This window comes from Cupressus sempervirens, chromosome 10 (assembly GCF_028749045.1).
Source record: "Cupressus sempervirens isolate cs-2001-9-10 chromosome 10, ASM2874904v1, whole genome shotgun sequence".
Classification (NCBI taxonomy): Eukaryota; Viridiplantae; Streptophyta; class Pinopsida; order Cupressales; family Cupressaceae; genus Cupressus; species Cupressus sempervirens.
The window spans coordinates 738,076,466-738,097,948 of record NC_143127.1 but is presented as its reverse complement, the minus strand read 5'-3'; the positions used below and the strand labels follow the sequence as shown (position 1 = coordinate 738,097,948).

At 35.2% G+C, this 21,483-nt stretch overlaps 1 protein-coding gene across 2 annotated transcripts in view; it reads left to right on the top strand.

The window, feature by feature from the left end:
- The window catches only part of LOC149535972 (heat-inducible transcription repressor), a 202,304-nt gene that overhangs the window by 35,355 nt on the left and 145,466 nt on the right, over positions 1–21,483 (top strand). For both annotated transcript variants that reach the window (XM_089807340.1, XM_089807339.1), the window contains exons 5-6: positions 6,181–6,843; positions 7,135–7,289. In XM_089807340.1, the coding sequence (XP_089663466.1) occupies positions 6,181–6,843; positions 7,135–7,289 (818 nt within the window). The remainder of the gene's footprint in view (positions 1–6,180; positions 6,844–7,134; positions 7,290–21,483) is intronic.

The window sequence follows — 21,483 nt, the reverse complement described above, 5'->3', positions numbered from 1 at the left end:
ATCAAATGCACAATAGAATGGCTCTTTTTTTTGCATTGAATTCATTTATAATTCTCAAATGCAAATTGAGCTTGAATCTTCTAGCACACACCTCGCATAATTTACATATGTGCCTTTTGGGTTGCAAAGTTTGAAATATAATAGTATATTATATTTCCATCCAAGAGCAACTTCAAGTTAAACTATAAAGTTGACATATAATAAAGTCACTTCAATAATTTAAACTCCCCCATTGCTCCAAAAATGACCTTTTCATTAATATAATGATATTCTGACACACAAGGTCCTTGTTTCACGAGCCCATGATTTTAAACATCTCATCTCGGTTCCAATGAGCTATAATACTAAGGCGCTCATTAAACAATTTCAATAGAAATAGCAACCTTAGTGCACATAATTAAATTATAGCCAATAATGCACTTGACTTTGCGAAAATGGCCCAACCACATCGGAAGTGAAATCCGACAGCATAGGAGTGATCATTATGATGAAATATGATAAATGATCACAATTGAGTGACTTTCTAAAAATACACTCCCTCCAAGAATCTTGGAGCCCAATCCGGAAGTCAACAATAGCATCTGAAAGCGTCATATAACTCCTCTAAATCATCTGAGCTCATTGGAATCATCCATTCACTTATTATAACTAGTATGTACCTCAAAACAAAGCCAAAACCCACCTCAAGATCCTCTAATCACAAGTATTAGACTGTAAGGACCTGTGATAGGCTAAATCCATTATCTTTGATGCTTGCTTAAAATGGGGACATTACAATATGAGCTTGTTTGGCTTAATGTATGTTGGTATTTCCAGTGGGCTTATGTAATTTCATTTAGGACGACTTTAATAGTTCTGGTTTTGGGATCTATTTGAATGATTTGGCAATGAAGAGTATTTCAAAACATTTCCATGAAATTGGTCAAAATAGAGAGGATAAGGGTTGAAAAGTCTTATTCCTAAGAACTTTAAGGATAATGATTGCTCAGGTGAGATCTACCATGCTCGCTAATTTGAATCAACTACACAAAGCAGGTAATATCTTCAAAGTTTTGTGCAAAGAATTTTCATACCACAAATGAACACCATCATAAGAATAATGCACATTGAGTGATCAAAGTTAAGCATCCACATATAAGGCTCAGACCAACCTTTTGTGCACATAAATAATGTAATTGGAAAAGTTACAAGACAACAATTTCATTATAACAATATAATTAATCTCATTCATCTAACAACTTGAAAGCAATTCTAGGATAAGATAGGAACATGTAATGTCCCCACTTTAGCAGTCAACTGAGTATGTGTGCGTTAGCCTAGTTCTACATGGTCTTGATGGCTAATGAAGGGATTAAAAGGGATCCTAGAGTGTTTTGGCCTAGTCATCTTCAGTTTGGGCCAAAACGGAGTTGATATACACAGTCTCAGGCATACTTACTATTTTTAGTAAGTTAGAAGGATAGAAGGCTAGTTTTGGTGATTGGATTTGATACTCCTCGGTGAGAGCTTTCTGACGAGCTATCAGTCGAGTTGAGGTCTTGCTTACATTTAATAATATGATGGTCTTCATCTGTAATTAGTAGATCATCAACATAGAGAACTAGTATTAGCATATCTCTCTTTGATTTCTTGAAGTATATGTTAGGATCTGCTTCATTTATTGAGTACCCTAATTTGGTAAGGTAGTTGTCTATTCTCTCATACCACGCCTTGGGGGCTTGTTTAAGACTGTAAAGAGCTTTCTTTAATTTGCATACATGTGACTCTTTCTTGTGGATAATAAACCCTTCTTGTTGTTCCAAGAATACCGCTTCATTGATTACTCCATTTAGGAATTTTGTTTTTACATCCATCTGATATACCTTCCAACCTTTGGATGCAGCTATTGCACGTATAGTCCTGACAGATGTGTATCGGGCAATTGGAGCAAAAGTTTCCTCATAATGATCCCTTCCTTTGTGAGAATTCTCTGGCCACAAATTTGGCTTTGTGTTTCTCAATACTTACATTAGGTGCCTGCTTGATTTTGAATAGCCATCTTGAGGAGACAACAGATTTGACTTTGGGTCTTGGCACAATATCCCAAACATTGTTTTTTATTATTAATTGATATTCCTCAATCATGGCATCTTTCCAGGCTTGAGATTTTAAGGCTTCTTCAACATTAGAAGGTTCAAACTTAGTGAATTCATTTATGTAACATAACATGAATGATTCCTTGTCCTTTTGGTTTCTCTAAGCATTTCATCAGATATCACATTATTTTCTTCTATCGTTTTCCTTGCTCATAAGGGTCTTTTATTGTTGAGTTGTTTTGAATTTTCTTCAGGATTTGATGTAGTGGTTTCATTATCTTCAATGCCATTCTCAATTATAGCACTTTCATCATTTCCAGGAATGGAATCATCATTGGGTTCTTCTATATCTTTAGAAGTTTTGAATGCAACATCTTCATCAAACTTGACATCTCTACCGACTTCAGTTGTTCTTGATCCTGGCATATATGACCTATAGGCTATAGAAGAATCACTATAGCCAACGGATATGCCTTTCTTCCCTGATGGCTCTAGTTTGGTTCTTTTCTCCTTAGGAATGTGAATGTATATAGGACAACCAAAAATTCAAAGATGACTTAGATTAGGTTTAATTCTTGAGAAAACTTCTTCAGGAGTTATGTTTTCTAAAATTGCATGAGGACATCTGTATTGAATATATATGACAGTATTAGATGCTTCAACCAAAAATGAAGTGCGTAAAATTTGATCATGCATCATTGCTTTAGATGCTTCAATGATAGTTCTATTCTTTCTTTTTGCTAGTCCATTCTGTTGAGGATTATATGGTACAATATACTTCCTCTTAATCCCAATAGATATACATAAATCTTTGAAGTTTTTGGAGATATATTCTCCTTCATTATCAGATCTTAAAATTTTGATTTTTCTTTTAGTTTGGTTTCAACTAGAGCTCTGAATTCTTTGAATTTGAATAGAACCTCATTTGAATCTTTTAATTTAAGAAAATATATCTAGGTTTTCCTAGAATAGTCATCTACAAAGATGATGTAGTTTGAAAATCCTCCTAATGAAGGTACCAATATAGGCCCACATAGATCAATATGAATGAGTTCAAGAATGCTCTTAGATTTACGTTCACTCGAGTGGAAGGGAGTTTTAGGGTTCTTTCCTAATGCACATCCTTACATATGCCTTCATGTTCAGGTTTAAGGTTGGGTAAACCTTTTACAATTTACTTTATAGAAGGTAATGCTCTAAAATTTAAATGTCCTAGTCTCCTATACCAAATCTCATTTGACTTTCCAGTTTCATGACTTAGAGCTAGATTTGTGGAATTACAAAATTTGTATAAACTTCCTTCTCTAACTCCAATAGAAATAGCATTTTTAATGTTTGAATTTTTCATCTAGCACAACACTTTATTATCTGGAAAAGCAATTCGATATTCTTGATCTGCTAGATTGGATATAGAGATAAGGTTTCTTTTGATTCTAGGAACAAATAGAACATTCTTTAGGTGTAAGTTAACTCCGGTACTCAGATATACTGAACAAGTCCCAATTCTTTTCATGGGATAAGTGGAGTTATCGCCTATGGTCACTTCTTCAGTTGACTATTCTTCAAGATTCTCAAATTTATCTCTAAATCCGGTTATATGTTTGGAAGCTCCACTATCAACTATCCAGGTGTTTTTATTAGAGTTTATCTCACTAGATAGAGCAAGGTAGTATAAAGAGTATTTTTCATCCTTGTCTTCTACTTCCTTGACTTCGGCCATGTTGATAAAATTTTTCTTCCTTTCTAGACAATACATGTGAGTATGTCCTAATTTGTCACATTTATAACACTGAACTTTTGACAGATCTCATTTCTTATAGGTTTTCTTCCCTCTCTTCCTTTTGAATTTTCCCTTTTTATTGCTTGAATTTATTTGCAATGCTTGAATCTTGTCCTCTTTGTTGGAGATGATACCTCTTGAGATTAATCAAGCCTCTTCTTGGGTACATTCATTTTTGAGTATATCAAATTTAGGGATAGATGGACGACTTATGCACTGAATAAATGATTCCCATGATATTGGTAATCCTGTAAGTGCTATTAGAGATAATTTGACATCTTCAACATTGTTTCCAATGGTAGAGAGTTGATCTCTTAATTCAGAGATTTTTGAGAAGTAGGAGGTGATTGTATCTCCATTGTCCATCTTGATGTTTAGAAGCTTTTGTTATAATGTAAGCAATCTATTTGCGTTGTTTATCTCAAAAGTGTCTTGAATAGTTTTGAACACATTATAAGCATTTCTAAATTTTGCTATCGATGGAAGAATATGATCTTTTACTCCATCAATGATAATTTTCTTGGCCTTATTATTCCGTCTTTTCCAAGTTGTTAATTCTGTTTCATCTTTGCGTAATTCCTCTATTTTCCTCTATGAATGATTCCAATTCAAGTTCTTGGAGTATTGGTGTGATTCGAATTTTCCATGAAATGAAGTTGGACACACCTTCTAGTCTATCCTCAACTCTGATATTGTTCACCATGATTGATTTATTAAATAGGTATTTCAGTGATTTTGAAGCAAATAAAATCACAGTTTTCTACCAACTAGGCTCTGATACCATGTTAACGAATGGAAGATCTTTAGATAGAGTATTCTTATTTGTTTATTGTCAGATATTTGTTTTGACAATCTGACTTTACTCGAATAAGATAGTGACTGATATATCTCTGAGATGATTGTGCAGATTATCAATGCTCTTCCACTGGATGGTGCTGTCAACAGATGTATGAGAGTAATTAATAACAGAACTATATACCTGTGCAAGACTGCAGTCTATAGTACTGATGTATAACCTGAAGATGGTTAATGAGAATGGAATACACATATATTGAGATCGCAGATGCTTAAGATAATAACATGAATTGTATTGATGCTTTCTCTCAATCAATCGAAGTAATATAAATATTAAAGGAGAAGTCATGTTCATGTAGAGACATGATTCTATGTGGCATGTGCCACGTAGGGTCATGTCCCTATGTGGGCATGATTCTTGATAACACAATATGATTATGGTTAATAGCATGATAACCTCAGGGCAATATAACTCTCCATAGTAATCATTTCTGGGCGCATAATATACAGACCCGATCTCAGAGAAATATCTATATTGATACACAAATAATGATCACCATCCATATGATCGCAGTTATGTAATCTTGGAGATCTTAGATCAGAAAAAGCACACGGATAGATGCCCGATCTGAGCAAGGCAATGAGTCATAATGTAGTTTATCGGGTCTGATCAGAATTCGATATATATATATATATATATATATATATATATATATATATATATATATATATATATATATATATATATATATATAACTTAATAATCAGATCCGACTGAAACTATATTTCAACAAAAGATGTATCTTCACAGTTTGTTATAATATTTTTAACAATTACTTGACTTCATTTGATATTAGTTAATTGAAGCACTGCTGTTCATATTGATTTTTATTAAGATTGGGTCAATATTAGTCAACTCTAATACTTCAATATCTAGGTTTACAATTATTTGATATAACAGTTATATAATTATAAGTTTATAGAATCTTGTGATTCTAATTTTTTATCATTATGAATTGATAAATGATTTTTAAATACAAATTTATAAATTTATGGATATAAATTAATAAATCTGTATTTATATATATTCATAAATTTCTGTATTTAACTTTAAGCATTGATTAATATATAATGGAAATCCTAAATCGTAAATGAGGTGTTTGTGTTTTTTAAGAATAGTTTAATAAATTATATATTTTCAAATGTTTAATAAAAGTGCCATTGTTTCGCTGAGTAATTGGTGAGTCCAAGCTTTTCAAATTTTTTGGGCTGGCCGAATTATTGTGGAGTCCGAGTTTTCAACTATACTTTGATCTGATTATTGCATCAAAGTGTCTTGTATTACTAGTTACCTTACGATTTTTAAGTTGTTGAATATATTTAAATGCTGCTTATCATGCAAAGAACATGATCTTAAAATGACTTCTGATTGTATCTATTTATCTTTAGGAAAATTTAATTAAATGTTAGAAGTATACTTGTATCATATTGGAGATCTTTTTTTTCCTAATGAATGGAAGTATGTCACAGGTGGACTTGCAAGTCACAGTGGCTACCGATATCATGGAAGATGTTATACTTGAAGTTCTTCAATTTGAGAAATATCAGAGCAGCACTTTAGGCTTAACAACAAATGTAGGTGGCATGTCTTCTCAACTTCATCAGGAAAATGTTAAGGATTTACAGGATCCTTGTAAAGAACTACTCCAGTGGTTGCTCCCTCTAGATCGACCTCTACCTCCTCCTGTTCCTTTATCTCCACCTTCTTTAGCCATCTCTAGTTCATTTTCTGGAAACTCAAGTCAGCGCTCTCATTCTTCCATTACTTCTGCATCCAACTTTTTTTCTTTTGGACATTATCGGAGCAATTCAACAAGCTCACTTCCACAGGGCATCCAATCTTCAGCCCCTAGTCTTTCTCTTTCCAATTCTAGCCCAAACTTTGATCTTGAAAATTGGGATAGATTGGCATCACAAAAACTTGTCAAAGCACAAGAAGTTGGGAGTGAAGGTCTCCTATCTTTTCGAGGCGCATCCCTAGAGCCCCAGAGGTTTTCTGTTCATTGTGGGTTGGAAGGTCTGTATGTACCTGGTAAAAGATGGAGAAGAAAGATTGAGATAGTACAACCCATTGAAGTGGATTCTTATTTTGCTGATTGCAACTCAGAGGATCTCATTTGTGTCTTGATCAAGGTTTGATTTATGTTTACCTCTTTTACCATAATATTTATAGACAGTAAAACATCATGGAATAGAATAGTCCTATAATGAAATAGGACATACTTTCTCCAAAAGAAAGTTATCATTGCACAAGTCTAGATTGTTATACCTTTACATAACAGTATCTTAGGAAAGGCGCTTTTGAAAATCTGGAGTGACAGGCTTACACAGGAATAGCTTACAATGGGTGCTTGTTAGATAAGACCTTATTTTTATTTTTTAATTTTATGAAGCCGAGCTGATGCCCATTGTTTTATGTTTAAGAATGTTGTTCCAGCACATTTGGCAGATGTCATTATATTTGTGGATTCTATAAGCATAATTTGTGAGGCAGCAGCTCCAGGAAGTCCGCCTGTATCTGTACCAATTGCCTGTATTGAGGTTGGAGATGAACATTTATTGCCAGACCTTCCTCTCAGGTGTGTTTTTGCATTTCTATTCGCAATGCCGTGTATATGAAACCATTGACCCAAAGCGTAAATGCAGATGATTTATATTTCTGTATTGCTTTGTGTAATTTCATACACATGCATAGTTGATTCTGTGGAAATGCTGATATAATTTGTATCACAGTTGCACCTAAATTTAGTATGAATAGGTTCTTAGTTTAGGTGTGGTTCATGGCACATGCAGATGAATTTGAGCTTTTTCCTTTAATAACTACAGCATTTCAAAAAATTCAGGTGATGAAGATGATAGTGTGGAGTTGTTTAACTGCAATTTTCTACTGGTATATCTTCAAAGCTTGGATGAAAGAGCATAGTGTTGGATGCTAGAGGGTATATTGCTTGGCATAATTGTTGTGTGTAAGCTAGACATATGAAATGCACACAGTTATCTAGATAAGTGTTCTGATACAGGTTGATTTTTCTGGAGGTTCTAGGTACAGGGAGATATGGGAATTTAGAAAAGATTTCTGGGAATCAGTCCTATCATGGTTTTAACCAGCATTATAGATTCTGGCATATTTAAGATTACTTGAATACTTAGCCTTTAAAGAGCATGGCTTGCTAAGAGAAGAAATCCTTAGCATCCTGCACTAAGGCAATGTCTTTCTCATTAGCTGAACTTAAATCACTATGAACAATGTCAGTGCTGGCTATATGAAAATGGCATATGCGAGTGAACAACATGCATGAAGTGATGTGAATTTAAGTCATGGGTAGAAGGCTACTATGATGTTCATAAGATGTTCTCATATGGTTTAATTTCAGTACTGTTCTGTTCTTTTGCACTAGTGATAAGTGTTTGTTAATGTTCAATATATTGTTAAATTGTTTTAACAAATCATTAGTTTTAAGTTGTAAGGACTAATTGACTGTCAACAGTATTATTTTATCAGATCTTAGCTGTTGGCCTCCGTTCTTCACTAGAACAAAGCAATTTTTGTTTCCTGGACTGCATCAGTGGGACAGTGGTTTTATAGTTACTGTATCCAGTGAGTACTCACATGACTTGTGCGTCTGTTTCAGGGCAGAGAGATACACACCTGAACACATAGGTGTGTTCACATAAAGCCTCGTCACAGACTTGCCATGAAGATTCAACAAGTATATAGACTCCCAGGAGCAGGAAAGACACTAAAAAAGAAGAATAACATGCTAAAAATGTGTCTAAGTGTCCTAAATTTGAAACCCTGCCAAATATATCTGAAGTGCAATTGAAGGCTTCCTTTGTGATATGTTTGAGTGATTTTAGGTCTTCTTGTGTTATTAAGATTTGGGTTGTGCAGTGCTGAGTGTGTATGTGTTTGTTTGGGTCAAACCTTTGCTTTGAATGGCGGGCATGGCAAGTCAGCAACATGGACTCAGACATGGTGCACAAGCACTCAAAATGGTGCATATAAATGTGCTGAAATGCTGCAAAACTTATTTGAATCATACTTGAAGCTACCTCTGAAATGTGGCAGAGTGGTCCTAGGTCTTCCTTTCGTGTGTAATTGAGATTTGGGTTGTGCAATGCTGAGTATGTGTTGGTTTTTGGGGTTTGGGGAGGGGTTCTGAGGCTGTCAAATGTTAAGTTTTCAAACCGGAATAGCATAAATAAATAACAGTTATAGCACAAAACACAAGGACACCAGAGATACCTTGGGAAAACCCTCCTACTCAAGGGAAAAATTCAGACAACGAAAAATCTCCTTTATTGTTATTAATGCTTAACAATCTCACATAGAATGCCTTTTACAATATAAGAAAAATTGCTTGTCATCTAAAACGCACAGAAAATCTCAAGTATGTCACAGATACTAAACAAAGAAAGATTTACACACAGAAATCATTATGCACAGATCATACACAAAAATCTGTAGCAGACATCAAGCTCACTATTGTAGGTAACATGATCTCACGCGGTCATTGAAATCACTGATTTGTGTATACTGAAATCTCATGCTCCGCAATGTTACACCACAAGAGCCCGATAACAGATATGACGCAGCACCCACTAGGTTGGAGGGTCTGAAAACAGACCATCCGGCCAAGCTGCTAAACAATCTCAGTGGAAGCACAATGCAACACAGGATATAACGGAAATTCAAGTTTTTACTCCTTCAGTGACTGATTACATGCAATATGCTGGGCTGTAAGGCCTTCCTGGTTACAGTCAATACATTAGCAGTTACAGCTACAGTTCAGCAAGATCTGGCAAGATCCAAACAATTTCTAGCTAGCCCAGATCTGTAACACCACAACAATCTGGTAGAAACCCCAAGAAAGATCTAAACTTGTGCTCGCAAGCCACCAAGCTACCTTTTTGTTTCCTAAGTCCACGCTGAGCTACTAGCTCTGCTAAAGGAATCTCCTTGAGCCTCCTTTTGCCCCCATTCTGCCTCTTTTTTCCACTTTCCTACTAAGCTACCTATACCCTCCCTTTATATGTAATGAACAAGTGGGCCTTACAAATAGAAACTTCTAGAACTCATGAAAATACAGATTATGCCTTAAGGCGTCTTACTACAATCATTGAATGCACATAGGAGAAAGGACCAACACCAGAAATAGGTCCTCACACATGGCAATGGTCAATTCATGTCACAAGCAATGCATCCAAATTAAATGCACAGGTTGGCCAACCAAACAATCAAGAATGCACCCGTTGGTGAACATACCAACTGAGTTGGTCAGCACAACAACCGAGCATGCAAGCATCACCAAGCACAAAAACTAACCGAGCTAAACATCAACCACCGGGCACGTTCGGTAAGGCAACATCCTTGATCAGTCACTGAGTCTGTCGATGAAGCCACATATTCCAACTGAGAACCACCACCAAATGACCGAAGAACACAATTCTTCAATTGAGCTCATCAACTCCCATCACTGAGAGCCAAAACCAAATTCAAACATATAGGATTGCCAACTACCCTAGGATGCTCCTACATCAAAATATCTCACACTTACACTAGACACATGATTCTGCCCGAAGGGTAATCATACAGAGTTATACATATGATGAAAACATAGAACAGATGTCGCAATACACAAAATGGGATTAATAAAAGCTATCTCTTAACAATATATCCTTTTACCTCTACGAGCTTGAAACCATTGGAGAGTTGGGCAAAACTGAAAACCTGTTGTTTCTCATTCTATCTAACATACAGGCCACATGAACATAAAGAACTGGCGATGCTTTATCTTTAATTGATGATGATTACTAATATAAGTTGTTCCCTTTTCTGAGTTGTTTTTATTGCCAACCTAATACCAACACAAAGGATATGAAGCTCCACGTAGATAAGACTGTTTAGAAGAACACTTAGACAACTCAAACATGAAGAGAACATTATGCCATGTCACGATGGCACATGATCATGCTGCCATGCCATTCATGTCGAAAACGACTCCATTTGAGCATGTTGAAAGATAATGCTTGCATCAAAAAGTTTGGGTCGTGATGGTAGAGACAAGAAGCCAATTCACAAGAATATGAAACATCTTCATATGCATTGGCTGCTGAATAATATATCTCGCAACTACAAAAACAGTAACACTTCCTCTTAGTAAGAGAGAGATAATTCAAATGTCATTGTGTGTCTCAACTTGACAAGCACAATGAAGCTGCAACAAAAAAAATGTCATAACAAAATGGCATCACAGATTTTCTCAATATAAATTGTTATCTCAGCATAACAATATTCACCATACGTACTCCTAGAGGGTGAAATAGGAATACAAAAATTAAAGTCATGGCTTTACACACATGATTTTCACCATGCCTACTCCTAGAGGGTGGATCCATAATAGCTATAAGCAGAGGGTGGAACAGGGGATTTCACTTCAAATTTCTCTCACAGAGAAGAACTCATTAACAAGAGATTTCATGTCAAACGTCTCTTGCAAAGAACTCATTAAAAAGGGATTGCACCTCAAATTTCTCTCATAGAGAAGAACTCATTAACAAGGGATTGCACAACAAACTTCTTTCTCTTAGAGTACTCACTACCACATAAAAGACCATCTGAATACTAAGACTCCCTCTTGGCTGAGACTCCCTCTCAATAGGGACAACATACTCAAGCTTTGATTATCACAGAAGGAGCTCATTTCAAGTGTGCAAACAAGGAGATTCAACAGTCACATTGATACACTAGCTTGTTGATCCTATACAATGGACTTGACATTCCACATCTACTACTCAAGCTCCCTTTGAATTTGATTTTTGCAGCTGAATAGTCTACCTTTGAATGTCAATTCTTCCTCTTCAAAGAAACTAATCACATTGACAACCTGTATAGGTTCTTCATCTCTAATGGAGTTATGTGCCACCAATTCAGTCTTGTGATTGCAAGCAATGTCCTCATGTCCATTTCTACAGCCTGCATGGCTTTGCATGTAATCTCTCATCTTCTTGTTGCTTCTTGATTCATCTTGGAAGCATTTTTATAGAGATTAGCAATAGTTCACATATTCAATAATATACAACTAAAAGCATACATTATTCACTATGGAGAGAGGTCAAAGAAGTATAAGACTTTGCAATGTTAAGAAATCATTGCAAACCTTGTGACTACAGGTCTATCCAATGCCTTCTCATGGGTATGTTCTCTCATCAAGTGGAGAATCCAAAGGTGATTGTAGATATATTTTGTTATCTTTCTTGCATCATCTACAATCGGTCTTGCCCAATCGCTATGTTCTCCAAAAGAAGGTCAAGGATATGTGCTACACAAGGAGACCAAAAAAGTGTGTTATCTTGACGGATCCCACTAGCTACCACATATGCCGCTACATTGTCAGTTGTGATTTTCACCACATTAACCCCCACCTTTATTGTAGCCTACTCTAACATTAGAGCCAAAGTTTCAATTGTCTTTACCTTGTTCGAGGCAGCCAAGGATTTCGAATATACCTCTTGATCCTTGTAAGATACCAAAAAATGGGTTATGGTACAGTTTCTTCTATCTGTCCATCCATCTAAAACAATGGTACAATTAAATTGTTTGCATTGTGATCTTTGGTCTTCTACCACATCTTTGGCCTTAGAAACAACATCTTTGAACAACCTACAAGCACATAATAAAATGAACACTAAATACACAATTTTGACTACAAAAACCTAAATATAACAAAAATAAGTAAATTGTAAAATTGTAAACTATTTAAAAATTAAAACAAGTGAACTAACCTCCCACTCAAGCCTGTAGATGTAGGCGCCTTGTAGCCCTTTCTTGCTAGAGTAGTTCCTATCACCAAAGTTGACCAATAGGGACTTTCCGCAACATTGTACCATATGTCAAAAAATAAAAAATCAGCACATTGAATATCAACTTGTCAATGCACATCACTGTTCCACCTAGTACCCTTTAGTGATGGCTATACTCTAGGTATGTTTCTATGTACAAAAAAACTATCTATAAAAGATGCGTGTAGCGGTGGTCTACTAGAACCAGTGGAAGTGGAAGATATCCATAGGTCACGATGAGAACCTACTATGTCTTGAGGTGCTTCTTCTTCTTCAAGGGTGGTTGGGAAACCTAGTCACAACCTACATTATTTCATTATGATCATTGTTGTAGCAAAATCTAAACTAATGGTGGTGATTATAAAATAACAAATAGTTCTAAAAAAGGAGACAATGCAAGATACCTTGCGATTCTGAAATTGCTGCCCTCATGGTCAATTTTGCCCTTTCCCTTTGTGACTTCTTCCCTTCTGGGTAGTAAGCAAGGCATTCATCTCTCTTTACTTCATCCGTGGTCTTATCACAAACCCTTGTGTCAAGCTTTGTGATCCCTCCAAGGTGGTATTTCAAACAAGACATGCTTCCACTGCTTAGTTTTTCACTTTTGATGCATATCATAGTATATTATATCCAGGTACTTCAAAAGCATATGCCCATGCCTTGTCTCTAGCCTCTTTAGGGTGCATTCCTGTATATCCTGATGGACATGCATCTACTGTGGCACTAGCAGACCCTATAGGTGACCCAGTTAGAGAAGTAACCCTGTTTGCCATTTTGATGAAGAATCAACGTGCACATCTCACATACAAATTGAGGGCACAAATTTAGAAATTGAATAAAAAAACTAGAAACAAGCTAAGTTAGTTTAAAATTTCAAATAAGTTAAAACAGAGCTGAAACTTAGGTTATGAAATAATTAAGAAAATATGGAATTTTTGAGAAAACTATGAAAAATTTGCAAAAATTGCTAAAAACTGTGTTAGATCTTTTTTATTATGTTATAAAGCCAGTTAGAGTAGAATTAAAACTTACTTGTGAATCCATATTTGCTTTAAACATTTCTTTGAATCTGCTTCAATTCCACAAGAAATCGATCTAGAATGTTGCAAATGATGACTTTTCTCTTCCCAACCCTTTCTTAGCTCTCCAAATCTGCTCTTCCAAACAAAAAAGATGAATTTTGCTCTTTTGTTGGATCGTCATTGTCTAATAGTAGGCGTGAGCGATATTTTTGCAACTTATCGGGATAACTAAAGCGATTTGTCGCCGATAAGTACCACAATTCTTTGCTATATTCCAAACTTATCTGCAATAAGTATCCATGATAACATGACAAGTTTTATTGACAACGAAAACTAATTGTGATATTTTGATTTATTGTAGATATCTCTTTGATATTTTAATCCATGGTTTGAATCATCATGCCAAGTTTCAGCAGCAATAAGCAGAAATCTTCACCACCTTATAAAAAGGTGAATTAATCTTCACCCTTGATATTCCATCTCTTAATCCAATGGTCTAAAATAAAAACCCAAAGTGTGCACCAATGAAATTCTTAAGTTAGGGGCCTACCTTGTCTTTTTGTCACATGTTTTTATAAGTCACTTAAGTTCATAAAAGAGGGGATAAGTCCCTTGGTTAGGCATCGCATAAGTTGGCTAAAAAGATGTCCCTATCTTAAATAACTTAAATTCACTTAAGTTGCATCAAAAGGTGTGCACTCAACTTAAAATTAGAATTTAGAACAAGCCAAGGACTTTGTTTTACTCAATGATGCTCTACGCCTTCTTCCTCTTGGGTAATCCAAGGAAAGGACAGCCTATTGTTGTTAATTGTCTTGCTTTGAGCTAGGGACATTACGTATTGTGTGAAAAGATTGAAATCACATGAAAGCTAGATATTGCCAATTCTTCTTTGGTTTATTCCAGTCTTGGAAACTGTAGTGATTTACTAAAGGAGAATCCCACAATAAATTTTCAAACCTTTTATTTCTCGTTGGTCATTGACTATGAAATTGCCTTAGATGTAGCATAATTGAGCTCTAGTTAGGGTGCCCCCATCTTTCAGTGGTTTTGATGGCCCACTTCTCACATACTTATATTCAATTATATACAAGTTTTAGTAACTCTATTGGAAATGACAGCCCAACATTCTCTTAGAGGGAACATTGATGAATTAGTTTGCACTTCCCAAAACTTAAGGGTGGAATTTGAAGACTAGAGGCAAAGATCCCTGACCCAACTTTCTCAGCAACCTCAATTGAGGGAGTTGGAGAAAAATAAGTTAGCTGGAAAAGGGTTGAGAAACTTTTGAACTCTAAGCTACTAATGACAAGGCCAAGTCTCTACTAATGGAAGTAGTTTGGATGCTGAAGAGCTAGTAGGGATTGAGAAGTTCTCGCTACTCACCTTTTGAAGTAACAAATTGAAGAGGTTTATAAGTTAAGTGCTTCTATCTCTTGCCACTTGACTCCACCTATTTTTTGAATATGCTTCTCTACCTTCCCGCACCTCTGTCCCTTCGCCCTTAGTGATGTTAGCCATTTTTTGTTGTCCTTTTCTGTCTAGGAGATGGTTTTTCTTTTGGGGCCTATGTATTTGGCATATTCTATCTTGGTTATGTTTGTTGATTTTTTGTTAATTATTTGTTTGCTTGTGGGAGTTTATTAATGTTAATTATTTGTCAGATTGTGGCATTTATTAGTAATTAGTTTCTTAGTAGTTGTTGATGATTGTGGTTATTCGGTAGCCATTGGGTTTTTTCTATAAATCTCTTGTAATCAGGGAAGGAATTTCAATATTATGAATGCTTTTGGACTACAATTTTGGATAAGAAAATATATTGAATGAATAAGGCAATTGCTGGTTTTCCCATATTCCCCTGAAAGACAGTTATAACAGATTCATATGAAAGAGAGTTAACGGCTCTAACAAAATAACTGAAATATCTTTAACAAACAAATGAAAGGAAATATCTTTAACAAACAAATGAAAGGAGGATTCGTAACTAGCCATTACTTGATGGAAAGGGAGATCATTAAGTACTTTCTAATTAAGAAGAAAAATACTTGCAACTATAAATTGAACTTGATTTAAAACATAAAATACTAATACCCAGTAATTTGGTGATGAAATAAGAATGCAGATCATGACCTTGTCTTGTGCAAGTCCTGGCATTTGAGGAGAGGCGAAGCATTTTCAGCGGCTTAGCCTCCCAACCACGGACCCTAAGTATTCCCACGCAATCTGAACTAAGAAAGGCCCTCCTTGCGCGAGACATCGCTCGTCTTGCCACCTGAGCATCACAGTGTTAGAGTGTCAGCCATACAACCAACTAGGCTATGGAGTCCTTCCCATCAACCCATATATCCGGCTATAAAAAGGTTCATGGTATTTCATAACAGTTTTCCTAACTCTCTGATAGTGCTATCTCTTATCTTGGAGGCATATGAATGAAATCCTGGATAAGTATTGCACAAAGTTGTAAATTTTTCCAGTTTATTTGAGTTTTGAAGGAAAATCATGACAGTACTCTACAAATAATTCAAATCCATTTGCATGTACACAATAAATCAAACTTGTGGAAACAAAATATTCTAATTCAGACCCTAGTTCCTCTGGCTCTATTTTTAAATTATTGAAAATTCCTTTAGGTTACGAGCTTGAACTTGTAGAGCCTTCAAAACATAATAGAAGAGAAAAGAAAAGTGCAAAAAGATGCATGACCTGGCTTGTAAGGTAGAGGTATTATTGTTCTTAAGTGCTGGTAGAAACTTTCAATGCTTGATACAACTTCTTGACTGTAAAAACCAGAACCTCCAGCTGTGGCTATGAGTGCTGGTTACAAGAATTAAAGCTTGGAATGGTCCATAGTCGCTAGAAGAATATACACAATTGTAGAAATAACAATAGTGAGTTGCAAAGGCTGTTTTTTTGCTCAAGGAAGTAAATCACATGCATAGAGATGTTCACAGGAAATGGAAACAATCATAGATATGGAAGCAAACACAAAAATGGGAGCAAATCGCAGATGTGTGATGGCAAATTGTTCTTCCATCCTTAAGCAATGTATGGTTCATAAGTTGTTCTGTCGGAATGGAGTTACGATCAAGATGATCGAAAGGTGGCAAACATAAGTTACTTTCTTGACTTGCATAATTAAAAGCCACAATTGAAGGCTGATGGAAAAATAATATAAAAACAGACATAAGATGGAATTAATAATTTTCTCTTAATGTTTTAATATAAAGACACCGTCTTGTATCTATTTATATTTGTTTATGTATGTACACATACATATATATACTTAATATTCTAATATACGTACCATATGTACACTTTTAAGTAAACATATACATTCACGTACGTCATATTTGAATTTACGCATATGTACGTATATATGTTTGTACATGTACAAGTACGGGTAGGTACCATGGTATCATTGTATTAAAACATGTCTTCCATAATGGGAAGCTCTGAGAGTGACCCCAAAATCATATAGGGAACAATTGTTCTTAGTTTGTTCATTTTATTATTTTATAAAATGTGTTGACCCAGTTAGCTCATGGTGTTTATTTCGTAAACCCTTGCTTGCCTAGTTCTTTTCCTTGGTCATGGTGGTTAGGACTTGTACTTGTTGGCTCACTGGTACGTTGGCACCCATATCGAATTCCCTCTCTAGCAATGCTTTCCCCCCTTCGTCGGGTTCCAACATAAGAAAATTTATCATGGTAATAACATATTTCCAAATCATTTAATCAAAATCAAATAATCATACTAGCTAAACCACTTGCCATTCATATAATATCATAACAAAAACCGGTATTTCTAATTCTCATTAATCATACCAACTCTTCAATTTCACATGAAACCATAACAAACAACTAACTCTTCATTTTCACATGTAACCAAAATGAATAACGAATTTAACCAACCAACTCAATTTCGTTTGAAGTCTCAATGGCTATAACTAACATTTTTTAATTAAGCAAAAATAGGGATGTAACATCTCTATAATTTCGATATATACCATTTATCTATTAGTATGTAGTTTACTTCACAAGATTTGTTGATGTGAGTTTTCCACTACATGTAGAACTGAATACTTAATATTCCATGTGAAATACCAAATCTCCAACTATCCCTTGAATAAGGATGCTCATATGCTAAACAATGTATACAAACTGTGTTATCAAATGTGACACCCCCAAGGTTCATTCTTACTGTGGATTTTCACTCAGTTATAATGATGTGATATGCTAGTTATGACAACGAGACTTACACTATTCATTTAATGGATATCATGTTGACTTTAACTTCTATTGACCAACAAAACTGCAAGGGAAAAGGGTTTAGAAAGCTAATCTACTCTTAGAAAGGAAGAACCGGTGGGTGTTTTTTATGACTCTACTAGACTTAAACATCAATTAAGCTAGTGTAATGTCCTAAGGTAAATATAAGATGTTCAAACTATCACCATTTCATTAACACAATCCATCAATGCATCTAAATGTGCAAGCAATATTTAGAATTAAGTTCATAAATATGCCATTCAACTATGCAAGGAAAACTTACAATTAGCAAGCAAGTAGTAGTTTGGTCTAAGCGAGTTCACCAAAGATGCATCCAAAATATCTTCCATTCAATTAAACACTACTAATTAACAAGAAATAAAATCCTATTCTAAGTGAAGAAATGTAGAAACCATGCAATACTCCAAAGAAATACAAGTAATCCACCTTGAAGTACAACAATGAATTGAAAATTACTTTGATAACATTATGGCAACAATTTCAACAAGTGTTGATAAGTTAGGTAGCAGAGTCATGGGTATTGAGAACACACTGAAAAAAAATTGCTGAACAAAGCTGCTTGATTTTAAAGGCCACTGTTGAAAATATTATGATTCTCTTGGAGAAGTTGGAACAGGGGAGAAAGGACCATGACAATAAGTAGCCGAGGGATGATCCAGGACCTAGTAAATGTACTAGGGCAAGTTCAAAGAAACTTGAGGCTATGGAAGATAAAGAGCTTGATGAGTTAAGGGCTTCTACAGTTAAAATGAACATTCTGGCTGATTAGGCAGTGGACCTATTGAAGATTTTCTAGCTATTTTTTTGCTGTCTCTGTTGTTTGCCCTTTTGTTGAGGGTTCTTTGGTTCTGGATGCTGATGCATATTTTCTTTTGGACTTTTAATGTTTATATGCTCTGCTCTTTGTAAAGGTTTCGGGTCCTATCAAAACCTGTTTTTACTTAATCAAAGCAATTTCAACAAGTCTCCTCTCATGCTTCACTATAACGAGTTACAAATGGGAAGGCCTCGGCCTTTAAAAGTTGTTCAATTACAATGAAGGGGCAAGATCAATTTAAAATCAAGGGCCAAGATTATGCCAACATTGCCGTGATCTACCTAGTAGCTACAAGCATTAAGTGCTTATCCAATTACACGAAGGCAACACTCTATGTGCCAATAATAAAATTATAATGTTTTCCAAAACCAGCAAGAAAATAGATTAGATAGAGACTTCAGGCATACACATGGCATAATATGATGAATGTGCTTGAAGTTGAACACATCTAACTAGAGCTTTTCTGATTGGTTAAAGACAAGTGAGCGCCACCTCAACATCCTTATCTCGTAGACTTGGTCAATTCTTTGGTCAATGGTAATGGTAATGGCAATATGAGGGGGGCAGATTTCTGAGGTTCGAGATTGAGAATCTTGAGAAGTTAACTTTTCTTTCCTCTTTAATTTTTTGATTGCCTACCCTTAAGATTTTGATTTGGTTTCCACTCTTCATCTTCATTTTTCATCATCTTTATTGATTTGGAGTTAATCACCTTGGATTGCCTCTAGTTTTGCGCAAAGATTTGTGGATGTTGAGATTTTGGCCTAGGAATATGGTGGAATTTTGAGTTTCTCGAGATTGAGAATCTTGACAACTAGCGGGGTCCATCCTAGTGTCACGATTTCCATTCTACAAGTTAATAGCCCATTGCTCACTTCAACTCTTTAGCCTGGAGGGTGAAATAAATTTTATAAAATATAACATTAAGTTATATTTTATATAAATATTGTCAAGATGTTAGAGAGTGGTTTCAGGCTCATAGGAGTTATAATAAAGATTTTAGATTTTGGAAGATTTTTAAAAATTCCATCAGGGTTATCCTCAACTTTTCTTGATTTTCTAAGATAAAATTGAAATTGGAACAAGGAGTTTCCAAGGATTCTAACTCATTTCATCACAAATCCCTTGATTTTTACTTGACATCCTTGAGTAGCCTGGCCTAGCTCTCACTAATATCGTTGAATTAGTTGACTCCCCTGCAAGTCAAAATTGCTCAAAGCCATCCCTTAGACTCAGAGACTTGAATATTGCTACCAAGATGACCAAGACCATTACATTCTGTCAAAGCGGAAACGAGGTCCCTATTTGCAATGGGGTGATGGTGTGAAAACCTCACAACTAGATAGTTGTTGTCATCTTTATATGTAAACAGTGCATAGAATGTAATTGCTACATTTTCATGATGGTTGGACACAATTGTTTGTAGTACTGTACACCTGCGCAGTCATATCATTGAATAGTAGTTTCATAAGTCTAATGGATTTTTAGATGTTACTTTTTAGTGTTGCATTTCTTTGTTAGGATGGACATAAGTACAATAAATATAAGAAAATTACAATGATGAAAAACATTAGCTAGACAGTAGTTGTAGTTGTGCTTGATTGTATGGGCTACACCTGTGAATGAGAAATTGACCTTATGTTTCAATTGGTAACGAGGCAATGATGGTTCAAGCCCTATTGAAGGAACAATATTTATAAGCTTTGCCATCGAAAGATAGAATTGTAGACGATAGCATTAAAGCCTCCATATGCAAATCAATTTCGTTGCTTTAGTTCCATTATTTATAAATTATAATATGTTGATTAGTGTCAAAGTTCATCTAATTATTGTGCTTTCAGGGTCGCTTAGTCCAGGGTTCCTAATCATTCACGTACGATGATCATCATTGACCTTGCGTAGGCTCTTCCATGAAAATTGATTAGGATCTTTAAAGTTTTAAACATTATATTTTGATAGAGATTAATGTCAGTGTTAGCTTGAATCCTTCACCTATTCTTTGTTTTGAAGTCTTCATTTCCCATGTTTATTTTCAAAATATCTATTTTTGAGCCATATAGAAATCTGAGTTTTCATGCTACAATTCCAATCTTGGATGAACTTTCCCGTGGCAACAATAGAGTTTGAGGTTTTTGCAAGTACAATGAATTTGTTGGTGAGGATCATGCAATCGTAACTTGTGATTCAACTTTGATTGTGCCGTATGCTTTTTCTTTTGTTCCTTCTCCATGCATGTAAAAAAGGCCAACAATAGGTATGTAATTTGACAATGCTAAGTGAGCTTACCTATAGCTATGAGAGGGAACTGAAGACAAAGACATTACTCATGAAATGTTTCTTATCAAATAGTGGAATATCAAATTGGACCTTGGGGTGCCCATCATTGAGGAATATCAAGTGGTGTTGAGTTTGGTCTTGTAGGTGTATTATTTTCATAGCTATGCTGTACAGTTTGAACTTTGAAGGATATTGTTAAATACATTTGGAGCTCAATATATACCAAACAATGAAATATATGGTTGATATAATGAGGCATGGTTTAAGCTAATTCTATCTACTAAAAGTGCTAATAGTAGATTCATCTAAAACTTCTTGGAAGAGGTGGAGGCATGTTATTCTCAACCATCTAAACCTTTTGGAGGGAAAATGTTGGGAATATTATATTTTGAAACTATTTCTTACTTGAAAGAACATTTGTTCGGTGGAACTAAGCTCTTCAACAAAGTTGACCACTAGCCTATTCTGAAAGATCCCTGATAGATGCCCTTGCTGATCTGTTGTAGTTTTTAAATTAATAAACTAT